This window comes from Oncorhynchus clarkii, chromosome 2 (genome assembly GCF_045791955.1).
Source record: "Oncorhynchus clarkii lewisi isolate Uvic-CL-2024 chromosome 2, UVic_Ocla_1.0, whole genome shotgun sequence".
NCBI classification, from domain to species: domain Eukaryota; kingdom Metazoa; phylum Chordata; class Actinopteri; order Salmoniformes; family Salmonidae; genus Oncorhynchus; species Oncorhynchus clarkii.
In genome coordinates this window covers 17372530-17400471 of record NC_092148.1, presented here as the reverse complement: position 1 = coordinate 17400471, position 27942 = coordinate 17372530, and the positions used below count along the sequence as shown (strand labels likewise).

General features: G+C 42.3%; 2 protein-coding genes across 5 annotated transcripts in view; both read right to left on the bottom strand.

Annotated features, from left to right (window-relative positions):
• The window catches only part of LOC139423254 (potassium-transporting ATPase alpha chain 1-like), a 29627-nt gene extending 23558 nt beyond the window's left edge, over positions 1-6069 (bottom strand). The window contains exon 1 of the mRNA XM_071175068.1: positions 6043-6069. The gene's annotated coding sequence lies outside the window, so the exon portion shown is untranslated. The remainder of the gene's footprint in view (positions 1-6042) is intronic.
• Positions 6070-7037: 968 nt separating this feature from the next.
• On the bottom strand, positions 7038-26079 carry LOC139423270 (uncharacterized). Of its 4 annotated transcripts, none has more exons than XR_011635836.1 (3): positions 24174-26079; positions 9397-10998; positions 7038-7877 (listed from the first exon to the last, which is right to left on the bottom strand). XR_011635836.1 is itself a non-coding variant. In XM_071175086.1 (2 exons), the coding sequence occupies exons 1-2, from the start codon at positions 24552-24554 to the stop codon at positions 10846-10848; spliced, it is 534 nt and encodes a 177-aa protein (XP_071031187.1). In that variant the 5' UTR covers positions 24555-26079; the 3' UTR covers positions 7038-10845. The 4 variants fall into 4 exon arrangements, 1 of the variants encoding a protein (XP_071031187.1); XR_011635848.1 differs by having other exon boundaries at positions 9442-10998; XR_011635842.1 differs by having other exon boundaries at positions 7038-7886; positions 9454-10998.
• Between the last annotated feature and the right edge of the window lie 1863 nt (positions 26080-27942).

The following is a 27942-nucleotide window of genomic DNA, read 5'->3' as shown; positions in this document are numbered from 1 at the left end:
TGGGTTATCGCATTTCCAGCTCGGGGGTGGTAATGGAGGGTGACCGCGTCAAAGCCGTGCATAATTGGCTGACTCCGACCACGGTAAAGGAGGTGCAGCGGTTCTTAGGGTTTGCCAATTACTACTGGAGGTTTATCTGGGGTTTTGGTCAGGTAGCAGCTCCTATTACCTCACTGCTGAAGGGGGGGCCGGTGCGTTTGCAGTGGTCAGCAGAGGCGGACGGAGCTTTCCGTAGGTTGAAGGCGCTGTTCACTGAGGCGCCGGAGTTGGCGTATCCGGACCCTTCTTTGGCGTTCATAGTAGAGGTGGACGCATCCAAGGCTGGGGTTGGAGCGGTGCTCTCACAGCGCTTGGGTACGCCACCGAAGCTCCGCCCCTGTCCTTTTTTTTTCGAAGAAGCTCGGGCCAGCGGAGCGGAATTATGATGTGGGGGACAGGGAGTTGTTGGCTATGGTTAAGGCCCTGAAGGTGTGGAGACACTGGCTTGAGGGGGCTAAGCACCCTTTCCTTATCTGGACTGACCACCGTAACCTGGAGTATATCCGATCAGCTATTAGACTGAATCCTCGTCAGGCAAGGTGGGCCATGTATTTCACCAGATTTCGTTTTACTATCTCGTATCGACCAGGTTCCCTCAACACTAAGGCTGACGCGCTGTCCCGCCTCTATGACACTGAGGACCGGTCCATCGATCCTACTCCCATCATTCCGGCGGCTAAGCTGGTGGCACCAGTAGTATGGGAGGTGGACGCGGACATCGAGCGGGCGCTAAGGGAGGAACCTGCGCCTCCACAGTGTCCGGAGGGTCGTAGGTACGTGCCGCTCGCTGTTCGTGATCAATTGATTCGATGGGCTCATAGTCTACCCTCGTCGGGTCACCCAGGTATTTCAAGGACAGTGCGAGGTCTTAGGGGGAAGTACTGGTGGCCCACCTTGGTGAGGGATGTGCGATTCTATGTCTCCTCCTGTTCAGTGTGCGCCCAGAGTAAGGCTCCTAGGCACCTGCCACGAGGGAAGTTACAACCCCTCCCCGTTCCACAACGGCCTTGGACCCATCTATCGGTGGATTTTCTTACTGACCTTCCCCCCTCTCAGGGGAACACAACGATCCTGGTCGTTGTGGATCGGTTCTCTAAGTCCTGCCGTCTTATCCCGTTGCCCGGTCTCCCTACGGCCCTGCAGACTGCGGCGGCCCTTTTCACCCATGTCTTCCGGCACTACGGGGTGCCCGAGGATATTGTTTCTGATCGGGGTCCCCAGTTTACCTCCCGTGTGTGGAAGGCATTTATGGAACGTCTGGGGGTCTCGGTCAGCCTGACCTCAGGGTATCACCCGGAGAGTAATGGGCAGGTGGAGAGAGTGAACCAGGAGGTGGGTAGGTTTCTGCGGTCGTATTGCCAGGACCGGCCAGGGGAGTGGGCGAGATACATCCCCTGGGCCCAGAACTCACTAAGCCACTCCTCTACCAACATGTCATCATTTGAGTGTGTGTTGGGGTACCAGCCGGTCCTGGCACCATTGCATCAGAGCCAGACTGAGGCTCCTGCGGTGGAGGAGTGGGTGCAGCGCTCTAAGGAGACCTGGAGGGCCGTCCAGGAGTCATTACGCCAAGCGAGTGGGCGGCAGAAGAAGAGCGCTGACCGTCACCGCAGTGAGGCCCCCGTGTTTGCACCGGGGGACAGGGTCTGGCTCTCGACCCGAAACCTGCCCCTCCGCTTGCCCTGCCGGAAGCTGGGTCCACAGTGTGTAGGGCCATTTAAAGTCCTGAGGAGAGTAAACGAGGTTTGTTATCGATTATTACTTACTTCGTATTATCGCATTAACCCCTCGTTTCATGTGTCTCTCCTCAGGCCGGTGGTAGCTGGTCCCATGCAGGAAGGTGAGGTTCCGGAGGTCCCTCCGCCCCCTCTGGACATCGAGGGGTCCCCGGCGTACACGATACGAGCTATTCTGGACTCAAGACGCCGGGTGAGGGGCCTGCAGTACCTCGTTGACTGGGAGGGGTACGGTCCGGAGGAGAGGTGCTAGGTCCCGGTGGGGGATCTTCTGGATCCATCTATGTTGAGAGAGTTCCATCGCCTCCATCCGGATCGCCCTGCGCCTCGGCCCCCGGGTCGTCCCCAAGGCCAGCGTCGGCGGGCTGCGGGAGCTGCGCGTCAGGTGGTGGGTGGGGGGGGGCAAACTATGGTCAGGGTACTGTCACGAATATTACCGAAGGTGACTCCCCTTCTTGTTCGGGTGGCGCTCGGTGGTCGTCGTCGCCGGTCTACTAGCTGCCACCGATCCTTTGTTCTGTGTTCGTTTGGTTTCGTCTAATTGGTTTCACCTGTTCCTTGTTTGGTTGTTAGGGTGGGGTTATTTAAGTTCGTTCAGCCCGCTTCTGTTTGTGCGGGCTTGTTCATCTGTATGTGTTAGAGTGGTTAGTGTTTTCGTTGGGTTTCTCGCTGTCTTTGTATTTCACGATAGGGTACATTTTTGTTTTGTAGTTATACCTGGTTTGGGTATACTATTTTGTTCCTGTGATTATTTTGGACATTAAAGCGTGTTTTTTCCCGCATCCTTTGCTCTCTGCGCCTGACTCCACACCTATTCACTCATTGAGCGTTACAGCGTGGTTGAACATAATACAAAACAACAAACGTGGAAAACCGAAACAGCCCTATCTGGTGCAACAAAAAACAAAGACAGGAAACAATCACCCACAAAACCCAACACCAAAAAGGCTACCTAAATATGGTTCCCAATCAGAGACAATGACTAACACCTGCCTCTGATTGAGAACCATATCAGGCCAAACACAGAAACAGACAAACTAGACACACAACATAGAATGCCCACTCAGATTACACCCTGACCAAACAAAACATAGAAATATACAAAGCAAACTATGGTCAGGGTGTGACATTGACTTGGTGAAAATCCGTTACATTTTTTTACCTAAATTGCTTAACTTTTTCCATGTGGTTTTCTTCCTTCATAGACTCCATGAAATGATGGCCTCATCCTAAATATTTGGTCAAATGATTCATTTTGTGTATGGTATCTGAGAAAAAGGTTGGCTCAAATGATCCCTTTTGCTCAACTTACCCCACTCTCCCCTACTTTGTATCCACTTCAGTATGGTAATGAGACTTCTTTCTGCATAATGAGGTGTGGCGCCAGCAGGAAACCTGTGGCGACTGAATCTTAAAAGTGACTCGCTCTCAAATACGTTTACATTCTAATGAGATGAACGGTTCCATACCAATACCGCACCATACTAAAATGTAGGGAAAAAAATAGTGGCCATACATTGAACTGTGGGGAGGAAGAGGAATCGAGCATGTGGACGATGTTGTTAATTAATTCACAAAGGAACCATACGTGCATGCTCATTTACTCAGATGCGTGCAATCTCACCTTCTGTTACTGATTTATGAGAGGACAAGTTCAGCGTTTTAGTTGTTCTAACCACACCACTCTCAGAATATCCTGTGTGCAAACAGAAGATGTCGGTCACAATGCTTCCCACAATGTCAACTGTCAACTGTGTTGTGGATTTCCCATCACATTTGTTTGCACAGGTGCATCTGAAATAACAGACAGGCAAAGGATGTAAAGACTTTAATCATGCAAGCCGCAATGGAACATAAAACCAAATACTAAGAGCTAAATGTCAAGCCACTCTATAAAAATATGGTCCACTCTAAAATGTCATGGGTAAAAGATGGTTAAGAGAATACACTGGCAGGTACCGGCAACGAAATAACATGAGTATGTTGGTTCTAATAGATGAGTCAAACGGCTGATGTGTTATTATATCAGCCATATTTTCAGTCTCTCATGTTGCACTGCTTTGCTTTACCTTGGCCAGGTCGCAGTTGTAAATGAGAACTTGTTCAACTGGCCAACCTGGTTAAATAAAGGTGAAATAAAAAATGTAATAAAAAACATCAGTAGGCTATACACTGGCTGAAGAGTCTTGACCTAAACTAGTGTCCTTGAAATGAACAACACAACAATGAAGGCTAATAGACTACTTCAAAATATCAAATTACAAGTAAACTCCAGTACGGGAAGAATTTAGAGCTGGTACACCTACAGTATACTGTATGTGGGGATTTATACATAGCAGATAAAGGAATAAAGAAACAAATGATACTGTATTCCTACATTTCCAAACATCATGGCAAAGACCTGTGGTAAAGATGGTGGGGTTTAGTGGATTCTTAATAATGTCATGGAAGTACTACCCTATGCGCAATCAATAACTTTCATAATCTAAATAATTTGAAGAGTCAAATTAATGACACAGATTGGCCATAAAATTATCATCCAATAAATATTCATTGTAAATTGAAACGACAGTAGCTGTTACGTTGTATACTGTTACACAAAAATAGCGTACATCATGACATTGATAGGGACGAAGCCGAAAACAAACATATACCTGTATATACAGTTGAAGTCGGAAGTTTACATATACCTTAGCCAAATACATTTCAAATCTGTTTCACAATTCCTGACATTTAATCCTAGTAAAAATTCCCTGTCTTAGGTCAGTTAGGATCACCACTATTTTAAGAATGTGAAATGTCAGAATATTAGTAAAGAGAATTAGTATTTGGTAGCATTGCATTTACATTTTTTAACTTGGGTCAAACGTTTTGGGTAGCCTTCCACAAGCTTCCCACAATAAGTTGGGAGACTTTTGCTTCATTCCTCCAGACAGAGTTGGTGTAACTGAGTCAGGTTTGTAGGCCTTGCGCGCACACACTTTTTCGGTTAAGCCCACAAATTTTCAATAGGATTAAGGTCAGGGCTTTTTGATTTCCACTCCAATACCTTGACTTTGTTGTCCTTCAGCCATTTTGCCACAACTTTGGAAGTATGCTTGGGGTCAATATTGATTTGGAAGACCCATTTGCGACCAAGCTTTAACGGATGTCTTGAGATGTTGCTTCAACATATTCACATAATTTTCCTTCCTCATAAAGCCATCTATTTTGTGAAGCACCACCACAACATGATGCTGCCACCCCCGTGCTTCACGGATGGGATGGTGCTCTTCGGCTTGCAAGCCTCCCCCTGTTTCCTCCAAACATAACGATGGTCATTATGTCCAAACAGTTCTAATTCCTTTCATCAAACCAGAGGACATTTCTCCAAGAAGTACGATCCTTGTACCCATGTGCAGTTGCAATCCGTAGTCTGGCATTTTTATGGCGGTTTTGGAGCAGTGGCTTCTTCCTTGCTGAGTGGCTTTTCAGGTTATGTCGATATAGGACTCGTTTTACTGTGGATATAGATACTTTTGTACCTGTGTCCTCAAAAAAGATTTAAACTTTTCACATCACAGTACGTTCATCTTTAGGAGACAGAACACATCTCCTTCCTGAGCGGTATGACTGCTGCGTGGTCCCATGGTGTTTATACTTGTGTACTATTGTTTGTACAGATGAACATGGTACCTTCAGGTGTTTGGAAATTTCTCCCAAGGATGAACAAGACTTGTGGAGGTCTACAATTTTATTCTGAGATCTTGGCTGATTTCTTTTGATTTTCCCATGATGTCAAGCAGAGAGGCACTGAGTTTGAAGGTAGGCCTTGAAATACATCCACAGGTACACCTCCAATGGACTCAAATGATGTCAATTAGCCTATCAGAAGCTTCTAAAGACATTACATAATTTTGGGGAATTTTCCAAGCTGTTTAAAGGCATAGTCAGCTTAGTGAATGTAAACTTTCTGACCCACTGGAATTGTGAATCAATTAATTATAAGTTAAACAATCTGTCTGTAAACAATTGTTGGAAAAATTACTTGTGTCAAGCACAAAATAGATTTCCCAACCGACTTGCCAAAACTATAGTTTGTTAACAAGAAATTTGTGGAGTGGTTGAAGTGCCTTAGACCGCTGCGTCACTCGGCAGACCTAGTATACTAAGTTGAGGGATTTTCAGTAGGCCTAAAATATAAACATTACATTTCTGGTAAGCAACATCTATGCTAGTCAATAATCTAGGTAAATCAGTAGCCAAGGATAGATACAGCAGCACTTACGGTAATTCTCAGTGAAAGCCGGGAAGTCTGCTCACAGTAACAAGTGAAGTAGTAAAATACTGCATTTCCTGCTAGCCACTCAGAGTAAACATTTAGAGGATCATTAACGAGATTGTGAACCCTGCATGCTGTCTCACTGCTTCAAGTACAATAAGCAGCCATGTATAACCTGTCTGTGCAATAAACATGTCGGTGTTATCACGCAGATGGTTCATATTAAAAGAAGAGTGAGGGCCAGTGTTACTTATCATAAGCTTTTCAAAAATTCATCCTTATTCAAACTGCTGATGAACACTGATTTTTTTTGGACATTGATTCCTCAAAAACCTCATCGATAGGGAAATATAAACAGGGTAATTACATTGCATCAACTTATTGACTCTGTTAAATCTTTATATATATATAAAAAACGTTATCAGTCTATATGTAATGATTCAAATATAAAAACAAGGTATTGCACTTTGGGTTTCATGAGGTTCAAAGGTTGCAGAGGTTGGGTTTGTTGGGGAGAGTGGGGTAAGTTGAGACATTTTTTACATTCAGCATCACTCCATCAAGGAAAATATAGTATTCTTTCTAAAAGATATTTAAATATATTTTAGGATGTTGTGTATCCCTGGAAATAGCTTGTCCAAAAAATTGGTCTCTTGGCACAATTTACCCCGGGTATGGGGTAATTAAGCACTTACAAATGAACCTCTTTGAGTTCTATGTAGAACCCTTTCCACAGACGGTTCTACATGAAACCCAAAATAGTTCTACCTGGACCCAAAAAGGGTTATGCTGTTGGGGACAGCCAAAGAACCCTTTTGGAACCCTTTCTTCTATGAATGTACATTTACATTCTACTGAGATGAACAGTTCAATACAAATAATGCACCTTACTAAATAGGAAAGAGAATAGTGGCCATACATTGAACTGTTGGGAGGAAGAGGTATCATGCATGTGAGCAATGTTGTTAATTATTCACGAAGGAACCACAGACACACGCTCATTTCCTCATTCCATCAAATAAGTGCAATCTCACCTTTATTGGTTTAGAGGACAAGTTCCACTTGTTGGTTATTCTTACCACACAACTCTCAGCGTAAACTGCATGTAAGGCAGAGGTTGTAAATCAAAATGCTCCCACATTGTCAACTGGCAACCCACTAGGCAAAAACTGGTTGAATCAACGTTGTTTCCACGTCACTTCACTAAGATGCAATAACAGACTACTAAGAGCTAAAGCCACTATCAAGCCACTATCCAAATCTGGTCCACTCTAAAACGTTTGGGTAAAAGATGATTAAGAGAATACACCGGCAGGTACCTACAAAGAAATAACATGATTATATAGGTTGTAATAACAGCTGATGTGTTCTTATGTCAGCCTTACATTCAGTCTCTCATGTTACATCAGTAGGCTATACAATGGCTAAAGAGTCTTGACCTAAACAAGTGTCCTTGAAATGAATCACACAACAATGTAGGCTAATAGACTACCTCAAAGATTCAATTACATGTAACCTCCAATAAGGGTAAATTGCCCGCACTGAAGACGTCTATATTTGTCCGCTAATACAAGACTAGTGAAGGCCCAGTGCACAAATGTTTTGAAAACATTTCAACTAAATGTGTTTGTGTGTTTGCAACTTGAGTTTAATAATTATCTGTAGAAAACAGTTAATCTGTTTTCTACATTGTAGAAAAATAATGAAGACAAAAAAAATACAAAATAACACATATTGAATCATGTAGTAACGAAAAAAAGTGTTAAACAAATCTAAATATATTTTATAGTTGAGATTCTTCAAAGTAGCCACACTTTGCATTGATGACGGCTTTGCACACTCTTGGCATTCTCTCAACCAGCATCATGAGGTAGTCACCTGGAATGCATTTCAGTTAACAAGTGTGCCTTGTTGAAAGTTAATTTGTGGAATTTTATTCCGTCTTAACGAATTTGTGCCAATCAGTTGTGTTGTGACAGGTTAGGGCTATCATCTGTATACAACCCCTATTTGGTAAAATACCAAGTCAATATTATGGCAAGAACGGCTCAAATAAGTAAAGAGAAATGACTGTCCATCGTTAATTTAAGACATGAAGGTCAGTCAATGCGGAACATTTCAAGAACTTTGAAAGTTCATTCAAGTGCAGTCACAAAAACCATTAAGAGCTATGATGAAACAGGCTCTCATGAGGACCGCCACAGGAAAGGAAGACCCAGAGTTACCTCTGCTGCAGAGGATAAGTTCATCAGAGTTACCAGCCTCTGAAATTGCAGCCCAAATAAACAGAGTTCAAGTAACAGACACATCTCAACATCAACTGTTCAGAGGAGACTGCGTGAATCAGGCCTTCATGGTCAAATTGCTGCAAAGAAACCACTACTAAAGGACACCAATAAGAAGAAGAGACTTGCTTGGGCCAAGAAACACGAGCAATAGACATTAGACCAGTGGAAATCTGTCCTTTGGTCTGATGAGTGTAGAGGTTCATGTCTGTATTATCGAATGAGGAGAGACAAACAAGTCAGAGTTATACTTAATCTAAATCTGTATTCACTTATTAATAAGGAAAGCATGTCACACCCCACACTCAAGTTAATTATGTGAGTACTCTGCAATAACGATGACTGGTCGACAAACCACTCTTAGATGCTTTGTTGAGATCCCTGAGACAAAGAATACAAACACCTTTTATAGCAAAGATACACCCCCTTAGTCTACATGACAAACAACGGATGTGTGGAATGGGTCACAAGGTGAGACTTGATAAATGAGAAAGGAGTATCACCCAGCCAGATAGTATTTGCTATGAAGACTGTTCTTGTTGTACAGAGTTTGGCCCCTAAGACAAGGCTCTGATCTCGTCCCTGGTACTTCATAGTACAGAAACATCAATTCATTCTATGGAATGCGAGCTCCGAGAGAGGACAAGACCATCATTAATCAGTTGCTAGAGTTAAATCTCAGAAGCTCCTCTCAGTTCACACAGACACAAAAGAGTTCCAACCCTATTCTGATGCATAAAACAACCATTCGATGCAATAACAGTATTATAATAATCTTGTAATTTCTCCACAATATGAGTCCAAATACACACCTCCAGGCTGTGTAAGGGATATTTGACTAAGAAGGAGAGTGATGGAGTGCTGCTTCAGATGACCTGGCCTCCACAATCACCTAATCTCAACCCAATTGAGATGGTTTGGGATGCGTTGGACCGCAGAGTGAAGGAAAATAAACCAACAAGTGCTCAGCATATGTGGGAACTCCTTCAAGACTGTTGGAAAATGATTCCAGGTGAAGCTGGTTGAGAGAATGCCAAGAGTGTGCAAAGCTGTCATCAAGGCAAAGGGTGGCTACTTTGAAGAATCTAAAATCTAAAATATATTTTGATTTGTTTAGCACCTTTTTGGTTACTACATGGATATATATGTGTTATTTCATAGTTTTTGTGTCTTCACTATTATTCTACAATGGAGAAAATAGTAAAAATAAAGAAACTTGACTGGTACTGTATATAATACAAATGTTAATATAAATAAATTAGAGGGTAAAGAGAGAAATGTTCAGTGTTAAGATTAATCATGCTTTTTTGTTGTTGATCAATTGGACTTGGAAGTGGATTATTAGCTGTAGCCTGCTGCCAGTCAAAAGGCTTTTGATCTAAATGTGTCTGAAATCAGTGTGTGATTTATTTACCCTTTGAACTTTATTTGAAAAAAAATGTGGTTTACATATCTGCATTCTTATAATGGTCTCTTCTTTTGTGTTTTCACAAACAAAAATACATGATACAAGGTCAACACTTTTTCCAACAACTACACACTTTAAAGAAGGATCAAGTACAACCCCTTGGTAAATAGAAGAGGTGAGAGTCACTGAATATATACTAAAATAAAATATATACCTAATATAGAGAGTGTTATACATAATCTGGCAATATGTGACTATAAATTACATGGAATAGTGTGAACATTTCACCAAATTAATCAACTGTAAGGCCAAACTGGAACAGCTCTGCAATTTCTTTTGACTTCTAGGGTTGGATTAAATCTGCAGAGTGGAAGGCCATGTTCCTGCGTTCGCGGAGACTGCATTCACGGTCAACCCTGCATTTGTTGACTAAATCGTAAATGACCTTTACATTTAAATTGTGCTATACAGAGGATCTTCTGTGCCACAGTTTGAATCTAGGTCTTAGTCTCCACGGTTGTCCAAAATAAATTGAGTTGAGTATTGCTTGTGCCATTGCTGACAGCACAGAACAATGAATTGAGCAAATTCATACATTTGTACAACAAGAAGTAAATGTTTGACATTGAGTTGCAAAATGTTTATTCATGTGAGTGGTAACCTTACTGGCCCTTTGTGTATTGACATCAAGTAATACATGTCCTCTCAGACTTTAAGAATAGTCTCTTTCTGATGCATTCTCATAACATTGTCAAATTTGTCTCTAAACTCTGATATGACTTATCCATACACAGTGAATACACATACACTATCCTTTAGGCATTTATTAGACATAGTCCAAAAAACTATCAGTATCCATAATTTGTTGTTTATTTATGTATATTAAAATTCAAATTAAACAGACAAATTAATTAACAATTTAAACTATCCTGTCTGCAGGTATTTAAAAAAGCAAGTCATTAGATATATAGTTTTTTAAAAAGCATTGATGAATAAACAGCATTATGTATCTCTTTGGAAAGTGCCTGTAACTGGCACCTACTGTATGTGGTCAAGATCAGGATGATTTTGGGGGCTGGGGTTGGCTGTGGTGCTAGCCGGTGTTTATGTGTCAGATCAGTGGATATTTTTGGCCAGGATGACGACGTAGACAATGTACAGGATGATGACGGTGATGCCGATACCCAGGGCGGAGTGGTTCAGTATCCGTGCTAGACGAGAACTCCTCTCAGCAACCTGCTGCTGACCCTGGTTGTTGGCGTCTCGAGTCTGAGAGCAGAGGGGGGAAGGAAGGAAGGAAGGAAGGAAAGGAGGGAGGGAGAGTTGTAATTGTTGTAATCATCATTCAGGAAAGAGAGTGAGAGAGAGACTTCAACAGAGAGAGTTCAACGATGATTTAGGGCCATGCTCTTATTTGATTTGAGTTATTTCAGGAGAAGCAGTATTCATTCACAAACACAATGCTTAGCCAACATGCCATCTAAGTCAGAAAATAAAAACCAGAGAGACATTTTTCTATCTCACTGTAGAACATCTACAATAGATCATATTAATACCTACTAGTGATGATATAACAACTTGAACACTAAGTTCCTGTGGCCACACCCCAAGCAGCACTAAGTTGAAACAGCTGTGGATGGAGCACCAACTGTACCTGTGTGCCAGATTCACTCTTGTAGCTCTCTCCCCTAGCTACAGTCTTAGGAATGGTGCTATATTGTGAGACACATTTTGACACCTGTTATGCTTTCTCTTGGGGGAAGAACAAGGTTTGACAGGCAATGCTAAACTTTCAGTCAACTAACTGAAGTCTCAGTGTCTTTGACTCATCACTCCTTGCCATGGACTTTACACTATAGACATCTAGGAGTAGCTGCCTACCAGTCAGTATGAGTCACACACTAAGCAACAGTAAAGCTCTCAGCAAATTTTGCACAGCATGTGTGTGTCATATGTGGTCTTGGATTACTTTCTGGCTCCAAATCAGGAAGAGTCTTGTGACAAACAGGAAGTCCCTATAAAACACAAACAACAGGCACCAAAATACCCATTCTTTAGTCCATGTTTAAAAAAGAACAACATGCCCTCACACCCCCCTATAAGATCGCTCCCACTCAACATCTACTTACTCAAGTCTCAATTGAATCAACCTCCCCCTAGTCACATGACGTTGTTAACATGGCCTCCATCTGTTTCTGTCCTCTGGTGAAATATGTGAGTTGGCTTCCACAGCAGGGCTAGGGTTGACTTAAGGTTTAGGCAGAGAGGGTCTGTGTTGATTTAGGTTAGTGTGGCGTGAGAAGGCCTGCCTGCTATTGTAAACCCTCCTCCTGATTACTGACAGCTGGATCATAATTGTTTCTACACGGCTAGCTAGAGGAGAAGGGCTCCTTGGATCTCTTAACAGTAGACAGTTGTTGTGTTTCTGAGGGTCTGTGTACTCGCGTGTCTTGAATAATTATCTGGGCACTCAACCAAACGATTTTCTTCCATTTCCTTGAGGTTCACAAGATTTCCTCCATCCCATCTGTCTGTCTGTCTGTATGCTCTGTTTGCCGTGCTATTGCAAAACTTGAAATACATATAGCCTATCCATTTACTAGGCTACTACGTCCAATTACATGAGAGATGTGCGTGGTCATTTGTTGTATGGAATATGAACCCATCACAGCCAGAAAAGTTGAGGAATACTATATATTCTGGAATACTGTATATTCTGGAATACTGTATATTCTGCAATGGTTATGAAAATAAAATAAATAGGAAAAATATTCCTATGTCTAATTATTTTAGATTCTAAAAATATAACATGTTTTCGCTCTCCTCACTGATGGCAAATAGTTGCATTCTTGTTAATAATATGTTTTCCTGTTGATTTTTGTTTATACCCCATTCACACAAAATACTAACTTGCAAGCTTGCAATACAATATTTCAACCACCAGCAGATGTAAGTATGCATGGTATAAAGTTTGCAGGGAGGTGAGTACATTCTCAAGTCTAGTTAAAAAATATATATATATAAAACTGGCACACGCACATTTTGGGATATATTTTGAATGTATGCACGATATATAAATGAGGCCCCAGAAACCTACTGGAAGCTTGATTCTATTCACTTACCCACATAATACTCCATTCCTGATTTCCCCACGGGCCTCTATCAGCACTGCAGCATATTGCTCATATGACTCATCATAATATAATCTGTTGGGTCAGGCTCCTTGAAAACCACATTACATACAATACCAACTAAATTCCAAATAAAATATTCTGAACAAGTAACTGAGGAGTGGTTATTCTACTCTTTTATAAATACTGTATCTGCAATCTGAGATTTGTTCTAAGCAATGTGGGGAGTGCAATGGGATGACAAAGTTAACATTTTATGAATTGTATATGTGGAGGATGTACAACTGAACACATTGTATTGGGGTTTCTGTGTGACCTCATGGAGAGGGAAGGGCAGGATGTGAGATGCTTGATATGTGAGAAAATCCCAAGATCAAACAGAATCAGATCATTAATGGAGTCTGTCTTTCTAATCTCTGCGACATGAAGGGACTTCTCAGTGACAGTACAGAAATACTGGTGAATGGGCCATTCACTGAGCAACCCAGTGAGCATTTATATTTTTTGGGGTCATTTAGCAGACAATCTAGAGCAACTTCGTACTGGTTCCCCGTGGGAATCAAGCCCAGAACCCTGGCATTGCAAGTGCCATGCTCTACCAACTTAGCCACACGGGACCACTATTGATTTACACTGTCAACAGATTTTTGCTCTTGTCTGTGACTGAAGAGAAGGTTGTCAAAGTGTAGTCAACTTTGTTCTAAATGCAGAAAGAATCTGATTGGTTTAGGGAAGAACAAATCCGATTGGTTTCTAAAAGGTCAATGGGCGGAGTTTAACAGATGCACATCTTGAAAACATGGAGGTTTGAACTGAGCTTCTTGTAAATAAAAGTTTGAGTTAAAAGTTGTAATGTTTTGAAATATTTGTGATACAGTAGTCAGACAAATGTGACAACATCTCTTAGATACAACTAGTCTCCTGACTTGAAGCAAAGAGTAAAATGTAGCAAACTAGCAGCAACATGCTAAGATAATCAGAGCAAGCTAGCTAGGTAAGCATTTAGCAACCACTTAGCTACTTATGTTGAATTAATAGACATACAAGTAAGTCAGCTAACATTTGTTTTGTTGAAATGTTAAGTTGAAATGCAAAAAAAAAAATGGACAGTTATGGACAGTTAAAATGCTAAGCTAAACAGAGCTAGTTGAATAGAGCTAATCTGGTTTCCTGGATGGTACTGTTGACTAACCCCATTCCGTACAAATTTGCGCAACAGCGGCATTCAAACGAGGCTGCAATGAAAACTAATGGGACTGTATTGACTGTGTTGGCATCAAAATCTGGGGTGTGAACTATGTTTCTATTAAAGCTTTGATTGACATAGTAATGACCCGATAGTATTGGAGTAAAGTTGAAAAAAAAAATGACCTCTCCGACACTGTACGTTAAATTGTGATGTGTCATGGCGTAACATACAGCACGCATAAAGCAACTCGGTCTGTGTCTTACAGCTTCTCTCCACCAGGTGTAGCGCTTCTCTTGCAGTTTAAAAATAAGAAAGGGACAGGGACAGGGTAAGGGGGATGCCTAGTCAATTGTACAACGGAATGCATACATTTTTTTGCGTCATCACTGCAAGCCATCATGCCTCTTAAAAGCCGCGACAGCCGCTGTTAAGTTCTGAAGATAACTTTAGCGCCGACCTAAAAACCAGATTCAAATTCGACACAAACCTTCAAATAGGTACAGTTTAAGTCAGAAGTTAACATACACCTTAGCCAAATACATTTAAACTCAGTTTCATAATTCCTGACATTTAATCCTAGTAAAATTGCCCTGTTTTAGGTCAGTTGAGATCACCACTTTATTTTAAGAATGTGAAATGTCAGAATAATAGTAGAGAGAATGATTTATTTAAACTTTTATTTCTTTCATCACATTCCCAGTGGGTCAGACGTTTACATACACTTACTTAGGTAGCTTTGCCTTTAAATTGTTAAACTTGGGTCAAGTGTTTCGGGTAGCCTTCCACAAGCTTCCCACAATAAGTTGGGTGAATTTTGGCCCATTCCTCCTGACAGAGCTGGTGTAACTGAGTCAGGTTTGTAGGCCTCCTTGCTTACACATGTTTTTTCATTTCTGCCCACAAAGTTTCTATCGGATTGAGGTCAGGGCTTTGTGATGGACACTCCATTACCTTGACTTTGTTGTCCTTAAGCCATTTTGCCACAACTTTGGAAGTATGCTTGAGGTCATTGTCCATTTGGAAGATCCATTTGCGACCAAGCTTTACCTTCCTGACTGATGTCTTGAGATGTTGCTTCAATATATAAATACATTTGATTTGATATATGCACAGAATTTTCCTTCCTCGTGATGCCATCCATTTTGTGTAGTGCACCAGTCCCTCCTGCAGCAAAGCACCCCCACAACATGATGCTGCCACCCCCCTGCTTCATGGTTGGGATGATGTTCTTCGGCTTGCAAGCCTCCCCCTTTTTCCTCCAAACATAACGATGGTCATTATGGCCAAACATTTCTATTTTTGTTTCATCAGACCACAGGACATTTCTCCAAAAAGTACGGTCTTTGTCTCCATGTGCAGTTGCAAGCCATAGTCTGACCTTTTTTGGGTGGTTTTGGAGCAATGGCTTCTTCCTTGCTGAGCGGCCTTCAGGTTGTGTCGATATAGGACTCGTTTTACTGTGGATATAGATACTTTTGTACCTGTTTCGTCCAGTATCTTCACAAGGTCCTTTGCTGTTGCTCTGGGATTGATTTGCACTTTTCGCACCAAAGTACGTTCATCTCTAGGAGACAGAACGCGTCTCCTTCCTGAGCGGTATGACGGCTGCATGGTCCAATGGTGTTTATACTTGCGCACTATTGTTTGTACAGATGAACGTGGTACCTTCAGGCGTTTGGATATTGCTCCCAATCATGAACCAGACTTGTGGAGGTCTACAATTTTTTTTTAGGTCTTGGCTGATTTCTTTAGATTTTCCCATGATGTCGAGCAAAGAGGCACTGAGTTTGAAGGTAGGCCTTAAAATACATCCACAGGTACACCTGCAATTGACTCAAATTATGTAAATTAGCCTATCACAAGCATCTAAAGCCATGACATAATTTTCTGGAATTTTCCAAGCTGTTTAAAGGCACAGTCAATTTAGTGTATGTAAACTTCTGACCAACTGGAATTGTGATACAGTGAATTTTAAGTGAAATAATCTGTCTGTAAACATGCACAAAGTAGATGTCCTAACCGACTGGCCAAAACTATAGTTTGTTAACAAGAAATTTGTGGAGTGGTTAAAAAACGAGTTTTAATGACTCCAACGTAAGTGTATGTAAACTTCCGACTTCAACTGTACTGTATGTAATGACACATTATAAAAATTCTTTATAGTGTTTCATTTACATTTTAGAGGTGATAAGTTGGACAGATCGGGTGAAGAAATCTGTTTCCGCACACAGTTTATCTCCTCCCCCTTTCCCCTATCCTGCAGTAGGTTTCGCTTCCCCACCCGTCATTTGGCCTCAACAACTAACAAATCTATGAATTTGAAACATTGTCGAACACAGCTCCTTTGTAAGCAGGACCGTTAGTGGCATGAATCCGGCATGTGTTAAGCTGAACCTATAAGCAACATGTGGTGGAAAGGGAAAGTGGCTGAAAATGAGGTAATTTAAGGGAGAATCATTTAATGGAGAGCTCAGATGCACCAAACACCACAACGTCTGTGTTCCACTCCCAGTAATTACACAATTAATACAGTCCACACTCCAAATTTTTCTGTCATATTTTAGGTGGTTGTTTATGTTTTTCTAGTCTAAGGCATGGCCACTATAACTTATTTTCTGCATCTCTGTTTCCTCAAAGTGCACTCTGTGACGTTAAACACTAAAAAACAGAGCCTAAAAGATAACAGATAATAAATAATATGTCATAAATGGATGTCTGAAAAAACAGCTTCATCGCAGACATGGCCAAATATTGAAGTACTATTCTCAACATATCGTGACAGTCACAATAAAGATAATATTCACAATGAAGTTCAGGGTTTAGAGCAAATACCAACAGCATAAGCAACATCCTACTTGGACCTGTGGTAATGACCCTATTCATTCCCAACAACCCATGGGGCCCAGACAGGGGCCGCTTCATAAAAGGAGGCTGGGGTATCCTAGCAACTGGTGTTAATAGAGTTAGTGTGTGTAATCATTTTCTGATATTGCCAGAGTACAGTATAAATAATATTCAAATAATAACTGTGTAAGCATCGTTTTCTTCAGAATGTTAAGAAGACAGGAAAATAGGTGTAATGGATTACTAAATGTACTTGAAACTTGACAAGGGAAACAATAGACAAGCAACCCCTTTTGAAGACAATTGCCAGGAAATTGTGTACAATCTCTAAAAAGGATATGTTCATTGTCCTGTCTGTATTTTATGGCAAATCACTCTAAAACATTTCAAAACATACTGACTGGAAAACACACAGCCTGCGACACAGACACAAATCTAAAACACTTCCGGCCACAGACACGCAACCACACACAAGCACGAGCACAGACACACAACCACGCACGAGCACACATACAGGCGAGCACACACACAGGCAACCACACACGCACACAAGCACACGCACGAGCACACAGACACAATAGCTTCTTTCTGCTCTCTGATTATGCCCTCTTGTCCGCCATGTTAGAAAGGCCCCACTGTGTGAACGTTGAATTTCCAAGAGGCAGATTCCTGTTATCCTCCCCTCCCCCGGCCTGTACCCCTATTGACCCTCCAACAGGCCTTTTCCCTTCCTCCTACCCATCCCAGACAACCTGGCGAAAATCCCAAACACAACAGATCCCAAACATAATGCTACTCCCCCTCTCGTGTGTTAGGCCAGGAAAAACACGCTGGAATGTGGAAAGTCCTATAAATCACGACATAACAATATCCTGTATAGATCACGAACTAACCTAAAACAATCCAAATTCAATAAAATAGGGAATGCAACTAACCAACAATGCATTCGGCAAATATTCAGACCCCTTCACTTTTTCAACATTTAGTTACATTGCAGCCTTATTCTAAAATTGATTAAATAAGGAGATGACTGTGGACTACAGGAAAAGGAGGACCAAGCACGCCCCCATTCTCATCAACGGGCTGTAGTGGGGGAGGTTGAGAGCTTAAGTGCCTTGGTGTCCACATCACCAACAAACTAACATGGTCCAAGCACAGCAAGATGTGAAGAGGGCACAACAAAACCTATTCCCCCACAGGAGACTGAAAAGATTTGGCATGGGTCCTGAGATCCTCAAAAGGTTCTACAGCTGCACCATCGAGAGCATCCTGACTGGTTGTATCACCGCCTGGTAAGGCAACTGCTCGGCCTCCGACCGCAAGGCACTACAGAGGGTAGTGCATATGGCCCAGTACATCACTGGGGCCAAGCTTCCTGCCATCCAGGACCTCTATACCAGGCGGTGTCAGAGGAAGGCCCTAAAAAGTGTCAAAGACTCCAGCCACACCAGTCATAGACTGTTCTCTCTGCTACCGCATGGCAAGCAGTACCGGAGCGCCAAGTCTAGGTCCAAGAGGCATCTAAACAGCTTCTACCCTCAAGCCATTAGACTCCTGAACATCTAACCAAATGGCTATCCAGACTATTTGCACTGACCCCCCACCCTTTACCCTGCTGCTAATCTCTGTTATTATCTCTGCATAGTCACTTTACAAAGTTGACAGTGCATGTCAGAGCAAAAACCAATCCACGAGGTCAAAGGAATTATATGTAGAGTTCCAAGACAAGATTGTGTCCAGGCACAGATCTGGGGAAGGGTACCAAAACATTTCTGCAGCAATGAGGGCCCTGAGAACACAGTGACCTCCATCATTCTTAAATGGAAGAAGTTTGGAACCACCAAGACTCATCCTAGAACTGTCCGCCCGGCCAAACTGAACAATCGGGAGAGAAGGGCCTAGGTCAGGGAGGTGACCAAGAACCCGATGTTCACTCTGACAGAGCTCCAGAGCTCCTCTGTGGAGATGGGAGAATCTTCCAGAAGGACAACCATCTCTGCAACACTCCACCAATCAGGCCTTTATGGTAGAGTGGCCAGTAAAAGGGACATGACAGCCCTCTTGGAGTTTGCCAAAAGGCACCTAAAGGACTCTCACACCATAAGAAACAAGATTATCTGGTCTGATGAAACCAAGATTGAACTCTTTGGCCTGAATGCCAAGCGTCACATCTTGAGGAAAGCTATCACAATCCCTACGCTGAAGCATGGTGTCGGTAGCATCATGCTGTGGGGGTGTTTTATCAGTGGCAGGGACTGGGAGACTAGTCAGGATTGAGGGAAAGATGAATGGAGCAAAGTACAGAGAGATCCTTGATGAAAACCTGCTCCAGAGGGCTCAAGACCTCAGACTGGGGCAAAGGTTCACCTTCCAACATGACAATGACCATGAGCACACAGCCAAGACAATGCAGGAGTAGCTTTGGGACAAGTCTCTGAATGTCCTTGAGTGGCCCAGCCAGAGCCCGGACTTGAACCCGATCAAATATCTCTGCAGAGACCTGAAAATAGCTGTGCAGCAACGCTCCCCATCCAATCTGACAGAGCTTGAGAGGATCTGCAGAGAAGAATGGGAGAAACTCCCCAAATGCGGTTGTGCCAAGCTTGTAGCATCATACCCAAGAAGATTTGAGGCTGTAAGCACTGCCAACAGTGCTTCAACAAAGGACTGAGTAAAGGGTCTGAATACTTATGTAAATGTGATCTTTCTATTTTTTTATTTGTAATAAATTCGCAAAAAAATCAAAAAATCTGTTTTGGCCTCCCGGGTGGCGCAGTGGTTAAGGGCGCTGTACTGCAGCGCCAGCTGTGCCATCAGAGTCCTGGGTTCGCGCCCAGGCTCTGTCGTAACCGGCCGCGACCGGGAGGTCCGTGGGGCGACGCACAATTGGCCTAGCGTCGCCCGGGTTAGGGAGGGCTTGGTCGGTAGGGGTGTCCTTGTCTCATCGCGCACCAGCGACTCCTGTGGCGGGCTGGGCGCAGTGTGCGCTAGCCAAGGTGGCCAGGTGCACGGTGTTTCCTCCGGCGCATTGGTGCGGCTGGCTTCCGGGTTGGATGTGCGCTGTGTTAAAGAAGCAGCGGCTTGGTTGGTTGTGTATCGGGGGACGCATGGCTTTCAACCTTCGTCTCTCCCGAGCCCGTACGGGAGTTGTAGCGATGAGACAAGATAGTAGCTACTACAACAATTGGATACTACGAAATTGGGGAGAAAAAGGGGTAAAATTTAAAAAAATAAAAAAAAAAAATACAAAATTCTGTTTTGGGTTATTGTGTGTAGATTGATGGGGATTTTTTTTATTTTTTAGAATGACGCTATAATATAACAAAATGTGGAAAAAGTTAAGGGGTCTGAATACTTTCCAAATGCACTGTATGTAATCCAAGGGAATCATTTCCACAACAGTAGTCGGCAGGAAATAGGAAGTCATAATAAGCTTTCCCATACAGGACATAACTCCATTTCTTTTTGAGGAAAAAGCAATGTACTGTAACAAATTTTTTAGAACATACATTTTCCTAGATACTTAACTCCTTTGTATCTCTCCCTGGCTGGGAATAGTTTTAAGATTTTATTTTAAACTTTATTTAACTAGGCAAGTCAGTTAAGAACAAATTCTTATTTTCAATGACAGCCTAGGAACAGTGGGTTAACTGCCTTGTTCAGGAGCAGAACAATAGATTTATACTTTGTCAGCTCAGGGAATTTATCTTGCAAACTTTCAGTTTCTAGTCCAATGCTCCAACCACTAGGCTACCTGCCACCCCAAGATTGGCTGGTGGTGTACTATATGTGAGTGGGCATTAAGTCTATGTGCCAGTCAGACAGTGCTGCTGACTTGGAGACACAGAAAATAAAACTGTGTTTGCAGTCTGGCTTGTCACCTCTGTACGCAGTGCCACGCCAAACACTGGCAACTAGCAGCTTGTCGCAACTGAGGCAGGGTGGGAAGGGCTCGGTGTGGGATAGTCATGCCAAGCTTCCTGGCAGAGCGTCAAGTAGCCTCTTAGCGAGATAATACACCACTCACCCATTACCGTATATCTCCTCCAGGCCTGAACTGGGTGTGGTCACACCTACTTCCGCTCCCATTGTCAAGCACACGAGACTTCATCAGGCAGGGTAGCCTAGTGGTTAGAGTGTTGGACTAGTAACCGTGAGGTTGCAAGTTCAAATCCCCGAGCTGACAAGTTACAAATCTGTCGTTCTGCCCCTGAACAGGCAATTACTGTTCCTAGGCTGTCATTGAAAATAAGAATTTGTTCTTAACTGACTTGCCTAGTTAAATAACTGTTTTCTCACCTCTAGGTTTTTATTTTAAATGCTATTGTAAGTGCTGTAAGAGTTGTCATTTTAAGATAAATACACAAGGCATAGGACTAAAGGTCAAGAGGGAATTAACGATCAATGGAAATAGTTGTTTTTATGTAATAGGGAATCATTGATTCATGGGCCAGATACACGAGAAGAATTTCAGTCCGGGACTCATGTGGCAAGTTTTAATTGGTCCGAATTGTCTATGGATTGAGCCTGAAACAAGATACTTGTTATTTGGCCATTGATCCAATTTTACTGCAAGGAATTCTAATTGGTCAACCACAGGCTAAGGTTGGGTTATAGGTTTCACCCTATCTCTTTGTTCTGTGGAGAATCTCTCAGGCCAGTGAAGAAGGAACATCTGTCATCTACTTTACAGCATGACAACTATGATGTGTTCTCTTTGAATAAATATATATTTTCTCCACCTGATTTGCTTTGGGGTCTGTGTAATTGAAGAATAACATCAACTGCTAACAGTTCCTATTAATATACTTTAAGTGCCGACAGGTATGATCGCAACACTGCTGATCAGCCATAAATTCCCTTGTTACAGGGGAGATGGAAGTTTGTTGTGTTCAACGGGGGGCAATTGAATGCAAGCTTCACACTGTTTACTATTATTGTGAAAACATGTCTAGCCTGTCTATCTATGTGTAACAGGTTTGACCTGTTATGCTCAACCCACTCAGTTTCTACCACAAAACACCAGAAAATAGCCAAAAAAGTAGAACCAGCTCATCTGCTTTTACACTATTAATAATAATGTTCAGTGTTTCTTTTGAAAATAATATTTAAAAATGAATAATTTCACCATATTAAAACGAGAGTTCAGTTCAGTTGACCTTTAAATGAGGGACATGTTGTTGTTTTTCCCCTTAAAATGACAAAATAAATAATAATCTACAGAAATGACATATGAAGTAACAAGATAAATCATGGTGATACAGGTGGAAAGTTTTTTTTTTAACCTTTATTTAACTAAGCAAGTCAGTTAAGAACAAATTCAATGACAGCCTAGTGGGTTAACTGCCTGTTCAGGGGCAGAACAACAGAATTGGACCTTGGACCAGGTTTGAACTTACAACCTTCCGGTTACTAGTCCAACGCTCTAACCACTAGGCTACCCTGCCGCCCCAGTGGGTTAAATTGCACAGAGGGACGTCTCAAAATGTGTCAAAATGCAGAATATTTGCACTTTTAACAAGTCTTTATTTATATATAAAATCAGATTTATTCAAAATTCCATTTGGACTTTATTAAAACCAGTTAAATGTAATCGAAAATGTAATCTACATCATCCCCAAAAGTAATTATTTATCATGAGAGGGCTATAAATAATAACTAGTAATCCTACATACTCAAAGAAATGTTAACATCTCACCTTTTTGGTAAAAAAATAGTTGCTGATATGAAGTACAAATATGAAATATTTTACAGTATATAATAGCCCTTGACTTGCCCAGGAGAGGAGGAACTTTACTGAGCGATTATGTCTATGATGGATGTGGATGAAGTCAATTCACCAGCACATTGATCAACCTCAGTTGATGTAGTTATTACATAAGTCATCCACTGGGTTTTGATACTTGATAAAAAGCCACTGTCTCATTGTGAAATAAAGATGCCCATAATAACATCTTAGAGGTCTTCAACCTCCTTTCTCTCTTTACCAGGCTTTGACCCGGATGTTTCCTCCATTACCCACATTGATCTATATGAGTCATACCCGGACAACAATTAGCTGTCCATCCTGATATGCATTTGTAATCCCAGTAAGTAAGTAAAGAGACTTGCAATGTGCACACTGCCCACAAAAGGAAGTGGAAACTGAGCTGCACATCCTAACCTCCTGCCAAATGTATGACCATATTAGAGACACATATTTCCGTCAGATTACACAGACCCACAGGAATTCGATAACAAATCCACAGTGCGCAATCTGTGAAATATCACAGTGTGCAATCACAGAGGCAGGATTTGTGACCTGTTGCCAAAAGAAAAGCGCAACCAGTGAAAAATAAACACCATTGTAAATACAACCTATGTTTACATTTTATTTATTTTTCCTTTTGTACTTTAACTATTTGCACATCATTACAACACTGTATATAGACATAATGACATTTGAAATGTCTTTATTCTTTTGGAACTTTTGTAAGTGTAATGTTCACTGTACATTTTTTGTTTATTTAAATTTAGTTTATTATCTATTTAACTTGCTTTGGCAATGTAAACATATGTTTCCCATGCCAATAAAGCCCCTTAAATTTAATTTGACTTGGGGCTTGTAGGGATAGCTCAGGGTTTCCAGCCCTTTCCTACCCCTCTTCTCAGTGTGGCTGTCCATTCAAGGGTGGGGTTTGGCAAAGGACAAGGGGGAGGGTTGTTGGAGTTCTGCTTTTGTCTTTTGCGATTTGATAAGCCCAGTATACCTTTTACATTTTGAATACCACCTCCTCTTACATCACTCACACAGTCAAGTCATCCGCATGTTTAACCACCCGTATTTAACCACCCATTTTTAACCACCCATATTCCGGGAAGGGTCCCTCCCTTTCTTACACACACTCTCCCCAATTCCCACTTCGTGTCCCTTCTCCCCTCCCCCGATCCCCTCAAACCACCAAATCCCGAGGACCTTATTCAAAACAGAACTCAAGACTGTGAGACACCCACAGTGTAAGGCCAAAACTATCACAAACATGTCCCTCTCCCCAGCTACGCAGCCCTCCACCAAGTAGAGAGAGAGAGAGAGAGAGAGAGAGCGTTATTTAAACAAAACCGGTAACTGGGTTTCTTGGATAACGCTAAAAAAAGACTAGAGTGAGAAATACACTACTGACTACTCTACAAAATGAAAAAAGTTATATTCTGTGAATTATTTGGGATACGTATCTACTGGAAACACATTAGTCTACATTACATTTGAATACTCTTAAAACAGTAATAAAAGTCCCACTCACCGAGATGGAGTAGATAAGTGCAGCGATGCCAAGTGGCAGGCAGCAGCACAGCATGGTGAAAATGGAGTAGCCCAGGTAGTCTGGCAGAGGGTAAGGCAGAGCTCCACGGGTCACAAACACCGTAGGCTGGACTGTGACGGTGGACTGGGGGTACTCTCCCTGGGGGTATGGCTGGCCATAAGGGGCCCCAGGAGCTCCTCCATACTGGGGCGGTGGTGCGTATCCCTGGGGATTGGCGGGGTAGCCTGCTGGTACAGGGTATCCTGTGTTGGGGTACTGGGGGTGGTCCTGGTAGGGTGGAGGAGCTGGTTGTCCCATCCCAGACTTCTCATCTGGGTTCCAGCCTGGTGGTGGGGCGTTTGGCATCTTGTTGGGATCCATTTTTTTTGCGCTGTTGGTGATTTGTTTCCCTTTTATCTTACTTCTCTCTTTTTTTTATTTTGTGCCTCCTCTCAATCTCTCCAAGTGTTCTTCTGTGTCTCTCTGCCTAAACTGTCTGCCTGCCTACAAGCTGTGTAAAGCAAGCAATTACGTTCTCTCTCCCCCTCCCCTGTCCGTCCCTGGCAGCTCATTATGTTTAGAGGAGGCCTGTGTGGGTGAGCCGACAGGGAAGGGTTAGGGGTGGGGAAAGACTGAGTAGCTGCCTGGAGTCAAATAACAAGTCCAGCAGTCAGGCAGAAATGCTGTCCATCTAATGCAGAGGGTAGCCTGGATAGGAGTTGTGCGCAACCCCCTGGTGATATTATGAACTACACAAGTAACAGTCACAATGTATTATTGTAGTTATTGATGACTCTTCAGTGCAAGATATTTAAGTACTTATTTTTCTTTGTTATGATGAAAAACTGTATATTTGATACTGTAATAAGGTAAAACTATAACAAAAGTGATGCTTAAAGTATTTGTTTATGGTAAGTGAACACAGGAAAAAACAGCAAAGACTGTTGATTGAAGTAACAAGATAATGTAATATATTGGTGAAATAGCGAGACAATGTAACAAATTATAATGTAACAATATAATGTAACATAAATGACAATACAACAAGACCATGTAACATTGTGATAATACAACAAAATAATGTAACATAGGCGATAATGCAATAAGATAATGTAACATAAATAGACAGATCCAGTCGGCCGGCCAAATAGGTCCAGTCGGCCTGCTGGCCAGATAGGATAGGACGGAGGGCCAGATGAGACCAGTCGGTCATCCAGCCAAATGGGACTAGTCAGCCGGCCAGGTAGGTAGGTCCGGTCAACCGGCCAAGTAAGTAGGTCTGGCCCGCTGGCTAGGTAGGTAAGTCCGGCCAGCCGGCCAGAAAGATAGGTCAAGCCGGACATTAAAGTAGGTCCGGCCTGCCTGCCTGCTAAGTTTGAAAAAAATGTGGTGTGGCTGTGTTCAGTCATTATGGTCCAGGCCTTTGAAACCAACCTGGTCTCAGTGCATTTCCTATTATTCTGCAAGTAAATCCGAAACACTCCATATGATATGTTGCGTTTTGTATGGTATGTATTAATTTGTGGATGTCCATCACTCATTTCATATGATATGTTACGAATTACAATTAAAATGTTACCTTACGAAATTGCAAAATATAGAGTATGTTACGAATTTGCTAAACATACTATATGTTAAAAAAATGGCCAAATGTATGATATGTTACAAATTCTATGTAGGTGGCTAACATTAGCTAAACTAGGGGTTAGGATTAGGGGTTAAGGTTAAATTTAGGAGTTAGGTTAAAGAGTTAAGGTTAGGGGAATGGTTAACAAACATGCTAAGTAGTTGCAAAGTAGTTAAAACGTAGTAAGTAATTGAAAAGTTGCTAATTATCTGAAATGCTGAAGTTGTTGCTGACGAGGTTCAAACTCGCAAACTTATACGTCCACTCATCCACCCCGAACAACCAACCTACTTTCGCTTTTGCCTTAAGTAACTGTAATGGGAATTTTTATGTTTGTGCTTTTCTTATAACTAATTTCTGTGTTCTATTCACGGGCTGTTCTATAAACCAATTTATGTGTTCATGCAAGTGGTTGACTGTACACATCCTCACTATCAGTAGCTGCAATTTGGCAGTACTCCCAGAGCTTGTTTTGAAATATATCTCAGTTTCAAGGTCTCAGCTTAGAGAGAAGAAGCCTCGTGAGGTATTTCTTTGTTCACAAGGCCATTGTCATGATGAAACAGGAAAGGGCCTTCCCCAAACTGTTGCCACAAAGTTGGAAGCACAGAATCATCTAGAATGTCATTGTATGCTGTAGCGTTAAGATTTCCCCTCACTGGAACTAAGGGGCTTAGCCCAAACCATGAAAAACAGCCCCAGACCATTATTCCTCCACCACCAAACTTTACAGTTGGCACTATGCATTGGGGCAGGTAGCGTTCTCCTGCCATCCACCAAGCCCAGATTTGTCCGTCGGACTGCCAGATGGTGAAGCGTCATTCATCACTCCAGAGAACACGTTGCCACTGCTCCAGAGTCCAATGGCGGCGAGCTTTACACCACTCCAGCCGATGCTTGGCATTGCACATGGTGATGTTAGGCTTGCGCGGCTGTTTGGCCATAGAAACACATTTCATGAAGTTCCCGACAAACAATTATTGTGCAGACGTTGCTTCCAGAGGCAATTTGGAACTCGGTAATGAGTGTTGCAACCAAGGACATTTTTACCAGCTTCGCGGTTCAACACTCGGCGGTGCTATTCTGTGAGCTTGTTTTTTTTTTATTTTTATTTTTTACACCTTTATTTAACTAGGCAAGTCAGTTAAGAACAAATTCTTATTTTCAATGACGGCCTAGGAACAGTGGGTTAACTGCCTGTTAAGGGGCAGAACGACAGATTTGTACCTTGTCAGCTCGGGGGTTTGAACTTGCAACCTTCCGGTTACTAGTCCCAACGCTCATTCGCAGCTGAGCCATTGTTTCTCCTAGACATTTCCACTTCACAATAACAGCTCTTACAGTTGGCCAGGGCAGCTCTAGCAGGGCCGAAATTTGGAAAGGTTGGAAAGGTTGGAAAGGTGGAATCCTATAACGGTGCCATGTTGAAAGTCACTTAGCTCTTCAGAAAGGTCATTCGACTGCCAATGTTTGTGTATGGAGATTGCATGGCTGTGTGCTCGATTTTATACACCGGTCAGCAATGGATGTGGCTAAAACAGCCAAATCCACTAATTTAAAGGGGTGCCCACATAGTTTTGTATATGTAGTGTATGTAACTGTATTGACTCACTCTTATCACATTGTTTGAAGAAATGGAATTGAGCATTGGAAATACAAATAATACATGCGGGGCCTGTCTCCCGGACCCAAATTAAGTCTACTTCTGGACTAAACAGCATGGTAAACTGAGTTTCCAAAGTGAGTATTCAGTCCAGGAGTATGCTCAATATGGGTCCGGGCAAACTACTCTTGCACAAAAATTTGTAGGTCTAATGCTCTTCTTCAGCTTGTTTCTTCTTGTCTAATTCACACCCTCTGTGACCTTCTGGTTGTATCATACAATAGAGCCCGTATCAGCCTCTTATCTCAGTTACCATAGCAACACATGACCCGTCATGACCACTTTTGAATACACTGTAATCCATGATAAGGTGATTTTGTTATCATTACCATACTCTATTCAAGGTAGAATGCCTGTGAGTAGAGTTTTGGATTTGGACTGTAGCTCGGAAACTGGCAAGGACATACTTAATTGTGCTGGAGGATATTTATGACCTTGACACACTTTCACTTTTAAAATAATGACATAAGCTGGTGTTC